The sequence below is a fragment of the Coregonus clupeaformis genome, chromosome 9 (assembly GCF_020615455.1).
Source record: "Coregonus clupeaformis isolate EN_2021a chromosome 9, ASM2061545v1, whole genome shotgun sequence".
Classification (NCBI taxonomy): Eukaryota; Metazoa; Chordata; class Actinopteri; order Salmoniformes; family Salmonidae; genus Coregonus; species Coregonus clupeaformis.
In genome coordinates this window covers 26,132,922-26,148,685 of record NC_059200.1, presented here as the reverse complement: position 1 = coordinate 26,148,685, position 15,764 = coordinate 26,132,922, and the positions used below count along the sequence as shown (strand labels likewise).

The 15,764-nt window shown below is 42.7% G+C and overlaps 1 protein-coding gene across 1 annotated transcript in view; it reads right to left on the bottom strand.

Annotated features, from left to right (window-relative positions):
• Positions 1-330: 330 nt before the first annotated feature.
• The window catches only part of LOC121574143 (zinc finger SWIM domain-containing protein 6-like), a 64,226-nt gene continuing 48,792 nt past the window's right edge, over positions 331-15,764 (bottom strand). The window contains exons 9-14 of the mRNA XM_041886767.2: positions 14,430-14,690; positions 14,207-14,342; positions 11,297-11,454; positions 10,981-11,144; positions 3,123-3,204; positions 331-2,936 (exon numbers count right to left, since the gene is read on the bottom strand). Of these exons, the coding sequence (XP_041742701.1) occupies positions 2,074-2,936; positions 3,123-3,204; positions 10,981-11,144; positions 11,297-11,454; positions 14,207-14,342; positions 14,430-14,690 (1,664 nt within the window). The 3' untranslated portion in view covers positions 331-2,073. The remainder of the gene's footprint in view (positions 2,937-3,122; positions 3,205-10,980; positions 11,145-11,296; positions 11,455-14,206; positions 14,343-14,429; positions 14,691-15,764) is intronic.

Here is a 15,764-nt window from a genome sequence, read left to right as displayed (position 1 = left end):
AAACCTTAATGACTTGGAGAAGATCTGCAAAGAGGAGTGGGACAAAATCCCTCCTGAGATGTGTGCAAATCTGGTGGCTACTACAAGAAACGGCTGACCTCTGTGATTGCCAACAAGGGTTTTGCCACCAAGTACTAAGTCATGTTTAGCAGAGGGGTCAAATACTTATTTCCCTCATTAAAATGCAAATCAATTTATAACATTTTTGACATGGGTTTTTCTGGATTTTGTTGTTGTTATTCTGTCTCTCACTGTTCAAATAAACCTACCATTAACATTATAGACTGATCATTTCTTTGTCAGCGGGCAAACGTACAAAATCAGCAGGGGATCAAATACTTTTTTCCCTCACTGTATGTGTGCTTGTTTAGTGTGTGTGTGTGTGTGTGTGTGTGTTTCTGCATGTGTCTAAAGCATCAGGGTAAACAACACTGCAAAGCCATAGCAGAGTCAGCCTGGAGTTGGTGATTCCTGTTACTAAAGCCATAGCAGACAGTCAGCCTGGAGTTGGTGATTCCTGTTACTAAAGCCATAGCAGAGTCAGCCTGGAGTTGGTGATTCCTGTTACTAAAGCCATAGCAGAGTCAGCCTGGAGTTGGTGATTCCTGTTACTAAAGCCATAGCAGACAGTCAGCCTGGAGTTGGTGATTCCTGTTACTAAAGCCATAGCAGACAGTCAGCCTGGAGTTGGTGATTCCTGTTACTAAAGCCATAGCAGACAGTCAGCCTGGAGTTGGTGATCCCTGTTACTAAAGCCATAGCAGACAGTCAGCCTGGAGTTGGTGATTCCTGTTACTAAAGCCATAGCAGACAGTCAGCCTGGAGTTGGTGATTCCTGTTACTAAAGCCATAGCAGACAGTCAGCCTGGAGTTGGTGATTCCTGTTACTAAAGCCATAGCAGACAGTCAGCCTGGAGTTGGTGATCCCTGTTACTAAAGCTATAGCAGACAGTCAGCCTGGAGTTGGTGATTCCTGTTACTAAAGCCATAGCAGACAGTCAGCCTGGAGTTGGTGATTCCTGTTACTAAAGCCATAGCAGAGTAAGCCAGGAGTTGGTGATTCCTGTTACTAAAGCCATAGCAGACAGTCAGCCTGGAGTTGGTGATTCCTGTTACTAAAGCCATAGCAGACAGTCAGCCTGGAGTTGGTGATCCCTGTTACTAAAGCCATAGCAGACAGTCAGCCTGGAGTTGGTGATTCCTGTTACTAAAGCCATAGCAGACAGTCAGCCTGGAGTTGGTGATTCCTGTTACTAAAGCCATAGCAGACAGTCAGCCTGGAGTTGGTGATTCCTGTTACTAAAGCCATAGCAGACAGTCAGCCTGGAGTTGGTGATTCCTGTTACTAAAGCCATAGCAGAGTCAGCCTGGAGTTGGTGATCCCTGTTACTAAAGAGAAATGAAACAAGAAATAAAGAAAAACAGAAGAAGAAATTGTGAAGTAATAGTGAACTGTTTGTTTGTGTTGTTTTTTAACTGTTAACACACACACTGACTACACTGAGTGGGGGAGGGAGGGTTGAGGAAGGGGTAAGGACAAGGACAAGGGGGGAGTAAAGCTGGGTCCGTACGAGGTACTGTCACGTCTAATGGAGTTGCTCTGTTTGGTTTTAAGCCGTGTTTGTCTCATTGTCTCTTTGAGCTGTGAGCATTTAACAGAGGGGGACAGGAGTGCTATGTGGACATCTCGCCACTGGACAACATATACTCAGTGTAAACCAAAATATTTTATTTTTCTCTTTAGTTCTCTCTCTCTTACACACCGTCTTTATACATAAAGGGACACACACACTTCCACAACATGACAATTGTCTTTTTTGTTTGCTTGTATGTGAACTAAATAGGGTCTATACACATTAATACCGATGTGGCCTTTTGTTGTTTGTTTTTAGTCGATTCCTTTTTGTTGTTTTCAGTTTTTTCTTTCCGTTTTCCGTTTTTCTGTCACTTTTTAAGTTAAAAAGGATACAAAGGCAGAATCAAGTAAAAGGGGGCGTGATCGGTCTCCATCTCCATCTCAATAGATCCATCGACCAATCACAATAGTTTTTAAGTTTATTGTTGAGTCTTTCGTCAACCGAACCTCTCCCGTACGAGCATCATGAGTTTCTTCTTGCCCTTGTAGATCTGTTTAAGGTTGTCTATGAACTGTGTGAACTGGATGTGTCCGTCCTGGGCCATGAGGAATGTCTCTCTGGCCTTACTGAGGAACTCTATGAACTCGCTGTAGTGGCGTGGGCTGATGTGTGTGAGGCGAGAGTGCGTAGTGTTGATGTAGGCCCCGATGGTGGCATCCAGCAGCTGCCTAAGCGGAGCCTTGTCCAGCGACATCAGCTTCCCAGAGTTCCTGCGGCTGTGCAGCGCCACCATGCCCGGTGTGGTCAACGTGCACCGTCTCAAAATGTCTGACAGCACCGTGGCGCACTTCACACTCTTCACCACCAGGGGGATGACTGCAGCCAGCTCATTCTTCCCCAGGGAGTGGCTCAGAGCACAGGCCCACAGCACGTCGTTGATAGCCGGGTGGGTATCCTGGTTGTAGCTGAGGTTAAGGTGGGCCATGGCTAACGTGGCCAGTTTGTACGCCCTCATGGGATATCCTCTGTGCTCCATGTACCTGGCTATCGTAAACAGCTGTGTGTAGCTCATCCCCGTGACGGCCGCGTCCAACACGATCTGGTAGGCCGTCTCGAAGGCGATGTGGTCCTTCTCGCAGAGGGTGAGGGCGGAGAGGGCACAGTTCTGGGGGTCCTTCATAGCACACTGCAGGGCCAGGGTCCGGGCGGAGGAGGCCAGGTTCTCCTGCTGGTGACAGTCCAGGTGCAGCCGGACGATGGTGGTGTTGGACATGACGGTGGTGGCCACGATGCTGGTGGCCTCGGTCGGGGTGAACAGGGTGAACCAACTCTGCATGATGCTGTCCAATGCATACACACCTACAGCAGGGGAGAGGGTGGTTAGTTCATGGAAATATATTCTACACACACATACAGTACATCACTCATACACCACAAACAGAATTGACATTATGCACATTGGAAATAGGAACCCATTCAACAACCTACTTTTTTTCCTGCAGCCACAACCCACCAACTGGAAAACGCATTAGAATAGTAACTCACCAACTTCTGTGGCACAGGTGACCAGCCACCGGACCATCTCCCTCCTCCTCCAATTCAACGTGGACAGAGTCATTCTCATCACCTTAAGGGGAGAGAGGAGCAGGTACAGGTTAGGGAGGTGTGTGTGTGTGTGTGTGTGTGTGTGATATATATATGTGAGTGTGTGTATATATATATATATATATATATATATGTGTGTGTGTGTATGTGTGTGTGTGTATATGTGTGTGTGTGTGTGTGTGATATATATATATATATATGTATATATGTGTGTGTGTGTGTATGTGTGTGTGTGTATATGTGTGTGTGTGTGTGTGATATATATATATATATATGTATATATGTGTGTGTGTGTGTATCTATATATATATGTGTGTGTGTGTATAAGTGTGTGTGTGTGTGTGTGTGTGTATATATACACTACCAGTCAAAAGTTTGGACACACCTACTCATTCAAGGGTTTTTCTTTATTTTTTACTATTTCTTACATTGTAGAATAATAGTGAAGACATCAAAACTATGAAATAACACATACGGAATCATGTAGTATCCAAACAAGTGTTGAATACTTTTTATATTTGAGATTCTTCAAATAGCCACCCTTTGCCTTGATGACAGCTTTGCACACTCTTGGCATGCTCTCAACCAGCTTCATGAGGTAGTCACCTGGAATACATTTCAATTAACAGGTGTGCCTTCTTAAAAGTTAATTTGTGGAAATTATGTCCTTCTTAACGCATTTGAGCTAATCAGCTGTGTTGTGACAAGGTAGGGGGGTATACAGAAGATAGCCCTATTTGGTAAAAGACCAAGTCCATATTATAGCAAGACCAGCTCAAATAAGCAAAGAGAAACGACAGTCCATCATTACTTTAAGACATGAAGGTCAGTCAATACGGAACATTTCATGAACTTTGAAAGTACCTTCAAGTGCAAACGCAAAAACCATCAAGCGCTATGATGAAACTGGCTCTCATGAGGACCGCCACAGGAAAGGAAGACCCAGAGTTATCTCTGCTGCAGAGGATAAGTTCATTAGAGTTACCAGCCTCAGAAATTGCAGCCCAAATAAATGCTTCACAGAGTTCAAGTCACAGACACATCAACATCAACTGTTCAGAGGGAACTGTGTGAATCAGGCCTTCATGGTCGAAATGCTGCAAAGAAACCACTACTAAAGGACACCAATAAGAAGAAGAGACCTGCTTGGGCCAAGGAACACGAGCAATGGACATTAGACCGGTGGAAATGTGTCCTTTGGTCTGGAGTCCAAATTGGAGATTTTTGGTTCCAACCGCGTGTCTTTGTGAGACGCGGTGTGGGTGAACGGATGATCTCCACATGTGTAGTTCCCACCGTAAAGCATGGAGGAGGAGGTGTTATGGTGTGGGGGTGCTTTGCTGGTGACACTGTCTTTTATTTATTTAGAATTCAAGGCACTCTTAACCAGCACGGCTACCACAGCATTCTGCAGCAATACGCCATCCCATCTGGTTTGAGCTTAGTGGGACTATCATTTGTTTTTCAACAGGACAATGACCCAACACACCTCCAGGTTGTGTAAGGGCTATTTTAAAGAGAAGGAGAGCGATGGAGTGCTGCATCACATGACCTGGCCTCCACAATCCCCTGACCTCAACCCAATTGAGAATGTTTGGGATGAGTCGGGTGGCAGAGTGAAGGAAAAGCAGTCAACAAGTGCTAAGCATATGTGGGAACCCCTTCAAGACAGTTGGAAAACCATTCCAGGTGAAGCTGGTTGAGAGAATGCCAAGAGTGTGCAAAGCTGTCATCAAGGCAAACGGTGGCTATTTAAAGACTCTAAAATCTAAAATATACAGTGAGGGAAAAAAGTATTTGATCCCCTGCTGATTTTGTACGTTTGCCCACTGACAAAGAAATGATCAGTCTATAATTTTAATGGTAGGTTTATTTGAACAGTGAGAGACAGAATAACAACAAAAAAATCCAGAAAAACGCATGTCAAAAATGTTATAAATTGATTTGCATATTAATGAGGGAAATAAGTATTTGACCCCCTCTCAATCAGAAAGATTTCTGGCTCCCAGGTGTCTTTTATACAGGTAACGAGCTGAGATTAGGAGCACACTCTTAAAGGGAGTGCTCCTAATCTCAGTTTGTTACCTGTATAAAAGACACCTGTCCACAGAAGCAATCAATCAACCAGATTCCAAACTCTCCACCATGGCCAAGACCAAAGAGCTCTCCAAGGATGTCAGGGACAAGATTGTAGACCTACACAAGGCTGGAATGGGCTACAAGACCATCGCCAAGCAGCTTGGTGAGAAGGTGACAACAGTTGGTGCGATTATTCGCAAATGGAAGAAACACAAAAGAACTGTCAATCTCCCTCGTCCTGGGGCTCCATGCAAGATCTCACCTCGTGGAGTTGCAATGATCATGAGAACGGTGAGGAATCAGCCCAGAACTACACGGGAGGATCTTGTCAATGATCTCAAGGCAGCTGGGACCATAGTCACCAAGAAAACAATTGGTAACACACTACGCCGTGAAGGACTGAAATCCTGCAGCGCCCGCAAGGTCCCCCTGCTCAAGAAAGCACATATACAGGGCCGTCTGGAGTTTGCCAATGAACATCTGAATGATTCAGAGGAGAACTGGGTGAAGGTGTTGTGGTCAGATGAGACCAAAATGGAGCTCTTTGGCATCAACTCAACTCGCCATGTTTGGAGGAGGAGGAATGCTGCCTATGACCTCAAGAACACCATCCCCACCGTCAAACATGGAGGTGGAAACATTATGCTTTGGGGGTGTTTTTCTGCTAAGGGGACAGGACAACTTCACCGCATCAAAGGGACGATGGACGGGGCCATGTACCGTCAAATCTTGGGTGAGAACCTCCTTCCCTCAGCCAGTGCATTGAAAATGGGTCGTGGATGGTATTCCTGCATGACAAATACCCAAAACACACGGACAAGGCAACAAAGGAGTGGCTCAAGAAGAAGCACATTAAGGTCCTGGAGCGGCCTAGCCAGTCTCCAGACTTTAATCCCATAGAAAATCTGTGGAGGGAGCTGAAGGTTCGAGTTGCCAAACGTCAGCCTCAAAATCTTAATGACTTGGAGAAGATCTGCAAAGAGGAGTGGAACAAAATCCCTCCTGAGATGTGTGCAAACCTGGTGGCCAACTACAACAAACATCTGACCTCTGTGATTGCCAACAAGGGTTTTGCCACCAAGTACTAAGTCATGTTTAGCAGAGGGGTCAAATACTTATTTCCCTCATTAAAATGCAAATCAATTTATAACATTTTTGACATGCGTTTTTCTGGATTTTGTTGTTGTTATTCTGTCTCTCACTGTTCAAATAAACCTACCATTAACATTATAGACTGATCATGTCTTTGTCAGTGGGCAAATGTACAATATTTTCCTTCATTGTATTTTGATTCATTAAATAGTACCCGCAAAACACCAGTCTCAACGTCAACAGTGAAGAGGCGACTCCGGATGCTGACCTTCTATGCAGAGTTGCAAAGAAAAAGCCATATCTCAGACTGCCTCTCTTAATCTTTTCTTTTTATTGGCCAGTCTGAGATATGGCTTTTTCTTTGCAACTCTGCCTAGAAGGTCAGCATTCCGGAGTCGCCTCTTCACTGTTGAGACTGGTGTTTTGTGGGTACTATTTAATGAAGCTGCCAGTTGAGGACCTGTGAGGCGTCTGTTTCTCAAACTAGACACTAATGTATTTGTCCTCTTGCTCAGTTGTGCACCGGGGCCTCCCACTCCTCTTTCTATTCTGGTTAGAGACAGTTTGCGCTGTTCTGTGAAGGGAGTAGTACACAGCGTTGTACGAGATCTTCAGTTTCTTGGCAATTTCTCGCATGGAATAGCCTTCATTTCTCAGAACAAGAATAGACTGACGAGTTTCAGATGAAAGTTCTTTGTTTCTGGCCATTTTGAGCCTGTAATCAAACCCACAATTGCTGATGCTCCAGATACTCAACTAGTCTCAAGAATGCCAGTTTTATCGCTTCTTTAATCAGCACAACAGTTTTCAGCTGTGCTAACATAATTGCAAAAGGGTTTTCTAATGATCAATTAGCCTTTTAAAATGATAAACTTGGATTAGCAAACACAACGTGCCATTGGAACACAGGACTGATGGTTGCTGATAATGGGCCTCTGTACGCCTATGTAGATATTCCATTAAAAATCAGCCGTTTCCAGCTACAATAGCCATTTACAACATTAACAATGTCTACACTGTATTTCTGATCAATTTGATGTTATTTTAATGGACAAAAAAAATGCTTTTCTTTCAAAAACTAGGACATTTCTAAGTGACCACAAACTTTTGAACATTAGTGTATATGTATGTATGTGTGTGTGTATATGTATATATGTGTGTGGGTGTGTATATGTATATGTGTGGGTGTGTATATGTATATGTGTGTGTATGTATGTATATGTGTGTGTGTGTATTTGTATATGTACAGTTCTGGAAAAAAATTAAGAGACCACTGCAAATGTTTCTTAAATCAGCATCTCTACATGTATAACAGCCATTCCATTCCAGTGTCCGTTGAATTCCAACACAGGCACACCTCATTCTACTGAATTAGGTACTGATTAGGTGATCACCTGAACCAAATCTTATTTTTAACAAGAAAAAGTATAAAAACCACTACTGTGGTCGTCACAATCCTCTTGCAATAGGACCAAAAACAGTGCTAATAGTACCTCAAAAGTAATATTAATCAAAAAATAACTATTGACCATGCCAAAAGAGTTGAAAAGGAAAGTTCTGAGTGAGGAAAAGAAGGGTTCAATTCTGGATTTACTGGCAGAGGGATACAGTGAGCGTCAGGTCGCTTCCATCCTTAAAATTTCAAAGACGGCGGTTCATAAGAACAAGGTCAAGCAGCAGACATTGGGGACAACAAAGCTACAGACCGGCAGAAGGCGAAAACGACTCTCTACTGACCGGGATGACTGCCAACACATTCGAATGTCACTCAACAACCGTAGGATGACATCAAGTGACCTACAAAAAGAATGGCAAACGGCAGCTGGGGTGAAGTGCACGGCGAGGACGGCTCGAAACAGGCTCCTAGGGGCAGGGCTGAAGTCGTGCAAAGCTAGAAAAAAGCCCTTCATCAATGAGAAGCAAAGAAGAGCCAGACTGAGGTTTGCAAAATACCATAAGGATTGGACCGTAGAGGACTGGAGTAAGGTCATCTTCTCTGATGAGTCCAATTTTCAGCTTTGCCCAACACCTGGTCATCTAATGGTTAGACAGAGACCTGGAGAAGCCTACAAGCCACAGTGTCTCGCACCCACTGTGAAATTTGGTGGAAGATCGGTGATGATCTGGGGGTGCTTCAGCAAGGCTGGAATCGGGCAGATTTGTCTTTGTGAAGGACGCATGAATCAAGCCACATACAAGGTTGTCCGGGAAGAAAACTTGCTTCCTTTTGCTCTGACATTGTTCCCCAACTCTGAGGATTGGTTTTTCCAGCAGGACAATGCGACATGCCACACAGCCAGGTCAATCAAGGTGTGGATGGAGGACCACCAGATCAAGACCCTGTCATGGCCAGCCCAATCTCCAGACCTGAACCCCATTGAAAACTTCTGGAATGTGATCAAGAGGAAGATGGATGGTCACAAGCCATTAAACAAAGCCGAGCTGCTTGAATTTTTGCGCCAGGAGTGGCATAAAGTCACCCAACATCAATGTGAAAGACTGGTGGAGAGCATGCCAAGACGCATGAAAGCTGTGATTGAAAATCAGGGTTATTCCACCAAATATTGATTTCTGAACTCTTCCTAAGTTAAAACATTAGTATTGTGTTGTTTAAAAATGAACATGAACTTATTTTCTTTGCATTATTCGAGGTCTAACAACACTGCATCTTTTTTGGAATTTTGACCAGTTTTCATTTTCTGCAAATAAATGCTCTAAATGACAATATTTCTATTTGGAATTTGGGATAAATGTTGTTAGTAGTTTATAGAATAAAACAAAAATGTTAATTTCACCCAAACACATACCTATAAATATTAAAACCAGAGAAACCTATATTTTTGCAGTGGTCTCTTAATTTTTTCCAGAGCTGTATATGTGTGTGTGTGTGTGTGTGTGTGTGTGTGTGTATGTAAATGTGTGTGTGTGTGTGTATATATATATATATATATATATATATATATATATATATGTATGTGTGTGTGTGTGTGTGTGTGTGTGTGTGTGTGTGTATGTGTGTATACAGTGGGGAAAAAAAGTATTTAGTCAGCCACCAATTGTGCAAGTTCTCCCACTTAAAAAGATGAGAGAGGCCTGTAATTTTCATCATAGGTACACGTCAACTATGACAGACAAATTGAGAAAAAATAATCCAGAAAATCACATTGTAGGATTTTTAATGAATTTATTTGCAAATTATGGTGGAAAATAAGTATTTGGTCACCTACAAACAAGCAAGATTTCTGGCTCTCACAGACATGTAACTTCTTCTTTAAGAGGCTCCTCTGTCCTCCACTCGTTACCTGTATTAATGGCACCTGTTTGAACTTGTTATCAGTATAAAAGACACCTGTCCACAACCTCAAACAGTCACACTCCAAATTTCACAATGGCCAAGACCAAAGAGCTGTCAAAGGACACCAGAAACTAAATTGTAGACCTGCACCAGGCTGGGAAGACTGAATCTGCAATAGGTAAGCAGCTTGGTTTGAAGAAATCAACTGTGGGAGCAATTATTAGGAAATGGAAGACATACAAGACCACTGATAATCTCCCTCGATCTGGGGCTCCACGCAAGATCTCACCCCGTGGGGTCAAAATGATCACAAGAACGGTGAGCAAAAATCCCAGAACCACACGGGGGGACCTAGTGAATGACCTGCAGAGAGCTGGGACCAAAGTAACAAAGCCAACCATCAGTAACACACTACGCCGCCAGGGACTCAAATCCTGCAATGCGAGACGTGTCCCCCTGCTTAAGCCAGTACATGTCCAGGCCCGTCTGAAGTGCATTTGGATTATCCAGAAGAGGATTGGGAGAATGTCATATGGTCAGATGAAACCAAAATATAACTTTTTGGTAAAAACTAAACTTCGTCATGTTTGGAGGACAAAGAATGCTGAGTTGCATCCAAAGAACACCATACCTACTGTGAAGCATGGGGTTGGAAACATCATGCTTTGGGGCAGTTTTTTCTGCAAAGGGACCAGGACGACTGATCCGTGTAAAGGAAAGAATGAATGGGGCCATGTATCGTGAGATTTTGAGTGAAACCCTCCTTCCATCAGCAAGGGCATTGAAGATGAAACGTGGCTGGGTCTTTCAGCATGACAATGATCCCAAACACACCGCCCGGGCAACGAAGGAGTGGCTTCGTAAGAAGCATTTCAAGGTCCTGGAGTGGCCTAGCCAGTCTCCAGATCTCAACCCCATAGAAAATCTTTGGAGGGAGTTGAAAGTCTGTGTTGCCCAGCGACAGCCCCAAAACATCACTGCTCTAGAGGAGATCTGCATGGAGGAATGGGCCAAAATACCAGCAACGGTGTGTGAAAACCTTGTGAAGACTTACAGAAAACGTTTGACCTGTGTCATTGCCAACAAACGGTATATAACAAAGTATTGAGAAACTTTTGTTATTGACCAAATACTTATTTTCCACCATCATATGCCAATAAATTCATAAAAAATCCTACAATGTGATTTTCCGGATTTTTTTCTCATTTTGTCTGTCATAGTTGACGTGTACCTATGATGAAAATTACAGGCCTCTCTCATCTTTTTAAGTGGGAGAACTTGCACAATTGGTGGCTGACTAAATACTTTTTTTCCCCACTGTATGTTTGTTACCTGAAGGCCCAGCTCCAGAGAGACCTTGAGCAGTGTGAGGTCTGGCAGGCTGTCCATCAGAGTAGCGATCTTGAAGGCGTCCTGAGCCAGTTTGAAGATGTGAGATGAGGAGTGGATGTTCTTCTGGATGGACTCTAACACTGTTTCTAACTTCCGCCCATCACCTGAGATACAAAAACACCATTTAAAACCACCTATTTGCATTAACATTATTGCCTGAGCATGTGTGTTTGTAAATACAGTACGATGTGTGTGTGTTTGTACAGTGTGTGTGTGTGTGTTTGTACATACAGTGTGTGTGTGTGTGTGTGTGTACCTTTGGCTGCGGTGAGCATGGTGGAGGCCAGTTCACATTGTTGTGACTCTATATGAGACAGAGTGAACCAGCGAGGGTAGCGGTTAGGGACCATAGACACTATATGGTGAGGTCTGGACAGATCACCTGATGGAGCCATGGTTTCCAGGACCGGTAACCTAAAGACACATTTAATACATTGATGTTTAATATGACTGTTTTACTTCTAATAAGGATGCATGGGCCTTTAAGATGTCTTCTAAGGCTTATGGATAATCCCTCTGTTTTTCGCCAAGATTCAGTACTTCTGTTAACCCCTTAAAGATTGGACCCTTTTTTCCCATTTTCGCCTAAAATGACATACCCAAATCTAACTGCCTGTAGCTCAGGACCTGAAGCAAGGATATGCATATTCTTGATACCATTTGAAAGGAAACACTTTGAAGTTTGTGGAAATGTGAAATTAATGTAGGAGAATATAACATATTAGATCTGGTAAAGATAATACAAAACAAAAAAATGTGTTTTCTATTTTTGTTTATTTTTATGATAGGCTGGTATCCCCTGCAGCAGAGGTAACTCTGGGTCTTCCTTTCCTGTGGCGGTCCTCATGAGAGCCAGTTTCATCATAGCACTTCATGAAATGTTCCGTATTGACTGACCTTCATGTCTTAAAGTAATGATGGACTGTCGTTTCTCTTTGCTTATTTCAGCTGTTCTTGCCATAATATGGACTTGGTCTTTTACCAAATAGGGCTATCTTCTGTATACCCCCTTACCTTGTCACAACACAACTGATTGGCTCAAATGCATTAAGAAGGAAAGAAATCCCACAAATTAACTTTTAAGAAGGAACACCTGTTAATTTAAATGCATTCCAGGTGACTACCTCATGAAGCTGGTTGAGAGAATGCCAAGAGTGTGCAAAGCTGTCATCAAGGCAAAGGGTGGTTATTTGAAGAATCTCAAATATAAAATATATTTTGATTTGTTTAACACTTTTTTGGTTACTACATGATTCCATATGTGTTATTTCATAGTTTTGATGTCTTCACTATTATTCTCTGATGTAAAAAATATTAAAAATAAAGAAAAACAACTCTTGAATGAGTAGGTGTGTCCAAACTTTTGACTGGTAGTGTACACACATACAGTGCCATCGGAAAGCATTCAGACCACTTTACTTTTTCCACATTTTGTTAGGTTACAGCCTTATTCTAAAATTGATTAAATTGTTTTTTCCCCCCCTCATCAATCTACACAAAATACCCCATAATGACAAAGCAAAAACAGGTTTTTCACAAATGTTTGCTAATTTATATTTTAAAATAATAATAATAATTTACATACAGTGAGGGAAAAAAGTATTTGATCCCCTGCTGATTTTGTACGTTTGCCCACTGACAAAGAAATGATCAGTCTATAATGTTAATGGTAGGTTTATTTGAACAACAAAAAAATCCAGAATAACGCATGTCAAAAATGTTATAAATTGATTTGCATTTTAATGAGGGAAATAAGTATTTGACCCCTCTGCTAAACATGACTTAGTACTTGGTGGCAAAACCCTTGTTGGCAATCACAGAGGTCAGACGTTTCTTGTAGTTGGCCACCAGGTTTGCACACATCTCAGGAGGGATTTTGTCCCACTCCTCTTTGCAGATCTTCTCCAAGTCATTAAGGTTTCGAGGCCGACATTTGGCAACTCGAACCTTCACCTTCACTGTAGGGATGGTGCCAGGTTTCCTCCAGACGTGACACTTGGCATTCAGGCCAAAGAGTTCAATCTCGGTTTCATCAGACCAGAGAATCTTGTTTCTCATGGTCAGAGTCCTTTAGGTGCCTTTTGGCAAACTCCAAGCGGGCTGTCATATACCTTTTACTGAGGAGTGGCTTCCGTCTGGCCACTCTACCATAAAGGCCTGATTGATGGAGTGCTGCAGAGATGGTTGTCCTTCTGGAAGGTTCTCCCATCTCCACAGAAGAACTCTAGAGCTCTGTCAGAGTGACCATCGGGTTCTTGGTCACCTCCCTGACCAAGGCCCTTCTCCCCAGATTGCTCAGTTTGGCCGGGCGACCAGCTCTAGGAAGAGTCTTGGTGGTCTAAACTTCTTCAATTTAAGAATGATGGAGGCCACTGTGTTTTTGGGGACCTTCAATACTGCAGAAATGTTTTGGTACCCTTCCCCAGATCTGTGCCTCGACACAATCCTGTCTCGGAGCTCTACGGACAATTCCTTCGACCTCATGGCTTGGTTTTTGCTCTGACATGCACTGTCAACTGTGGGACCTTATATAGACAGGTGTGTGCCTTTTCAAATCATGTCCAATCAATTGAATTTACCACATGTGGACTCCAATCAAGTTGTAGAAACATCTCAATGATTGATCAATGGAAATAGGATGCACCGGAGCTCAATTTCGAGTCTCATAGCAAAGGGTCTTAATACTTATTTAAATAAGGTATTTGTTTGTTTTTATACATTTGCTAAAATTTCAAAAAATCTGTTTTTGCTTTGTCATTATGGGGTATTGTGTGTAGATTGCTGAGGATTTTTGTATTTTTTTATCCATTTTAGAATAAGGCTGTAACATAACAAAATGTGGAAAAAGTCAAGGGGTCTGAATACTTTCCGAAGGCACTGCGCGCATGCGCACACACGCATACATTACTGTATTATTCAAACATTCTCCTGAACTCATTTTTAGTGCTGTTTAATTATTTAACAAGGATTCCAGCGAAAGGGAGTTTTGTGATTAAACAGCACCCAGGATAGCTTCCTGTCTCTTCACATCACACATAAACATGCAGACACACAGAATTTGAGACTCAAAGGAGGCTGAGCAACTTTGTTAACTGAAGTTCAATGTTCTTTTCTGATATAGGTTTGTGTGTGTGTGTGTGTGTGTGTGTGTGTGTTTTGTACTCACCTCATGGCTCTCAGTGCAATTTTGTACGCCAGTTCAGCGTCGTGAGGTAGTAGGGAGGTGAAGAGATACTTGGCGAAGGTATGCATGGGAACACTCTCTCTGTAGAGCAACTCTCCTAGACCACTGTATGGTCCAGCTACAGGAGACAGAATACAGGGTTAGGGAGTAGGGAGAGAGACAGAGTGTGTGTGTGTGTGTGCACGCGTGCGCATCTCCCCCTCACCCTCTAGCAGGAAGACTGCTTGCTTGCGGAAGATCTTGACCAGCGTGTCGTTCAGTTCCACTTCCTGGAGCTTAGCCAATAGCTGCTCTTCGTTGCGACACACCTTCTCCTGGGCATATAGGCCGTCGGGCATCACCCTCTGCTGCCCTAAGCCAATCAGCGCCGTCTCTACAGCCAGTGCTATGAACGATTGGCCATCGTCCAGGAAGTGATGCACTGGGAAGAGGTGAGGCTCCGACCTTTTGGCTGAACTCACAGAGCCTGGAGAGCGAAAGAAAGAAAGAAGAGAGATCACATAAAAAAACAGCATGTCTTTGAAATGTTGTCACCAAATCTAACAGAGTGAAACAGTAAGGTTGTGGATCAATCTGTGTCACATTCAATACAGTAAGGTTGTGGATCAATCGGTGTCCGATTCAATACAGCAAGGTTATTATAGTAAAATAAATCCGAAACTAACCATGAAAAAAACATTTTTGGCAACTAAAATAAAAAATAATTAACAAATCCGTTTGAAAAAAACTAAAACTATACTGAAACTATTATCTTTGACTAAAAAATGAACTAAAATCAAATAAAAACCATCTTGAATTATGTTCAGTTTTAGTTTTGGGGGGTTTTCAAGCTTTTCTTTCTAATGGGGTTTTCAAGCTTCTGAATCTGGTGGGGCACATTGAGATTGACTTTATAATTTAAAGGTAGACTCAGCGAGATGACAAGCAGCATCGCAGAGATTGAGCACGTTTGAGTGGTAAGGCTAAAGAAACCAACTGTAGACAAAAGTCAAGGAGCGAAGTCGGGGGAGGTGCTTCTGCAACAGTCGGACACTAATGTGGTTTTCTAACAGCAAGGTTCAGATCAACATGGCAGTGTTGCCATTGTTTATAAAAGGTTTTCTTTATAATGTCAAAATAAACATGTATCTAACCACCATATCACACTCATAAACTGAAATTATAATATAAGATTATGCGTGTACACATTGCAGAATCAATTAGAAAGCCTCAAATCACATTTATTTGTATATATTCACTGTACACATAAATTACGGAAAATTAGTTATTGTTTCAGTCATGTGTTTGGTCACGTTCGCGTGGGTCAAACAAAAACACCCTAATGATTGGTTGACAATAGAGCCTCCCACAATTCAGGCGATGGCTGCAGGATGAAGTCAGTGAGGAGCAACTGCAGAAACATACAGTCGACTGCAGTCAAAACATCCCCTTTGATCACATCATTTTTATAAAGTTCATGCAATCCACATATCAGACAATTTTTCCCCCAGAATGCAACACACTTTGAAAGGCCCCGACTTGACAAAATGATCTGCTCTAA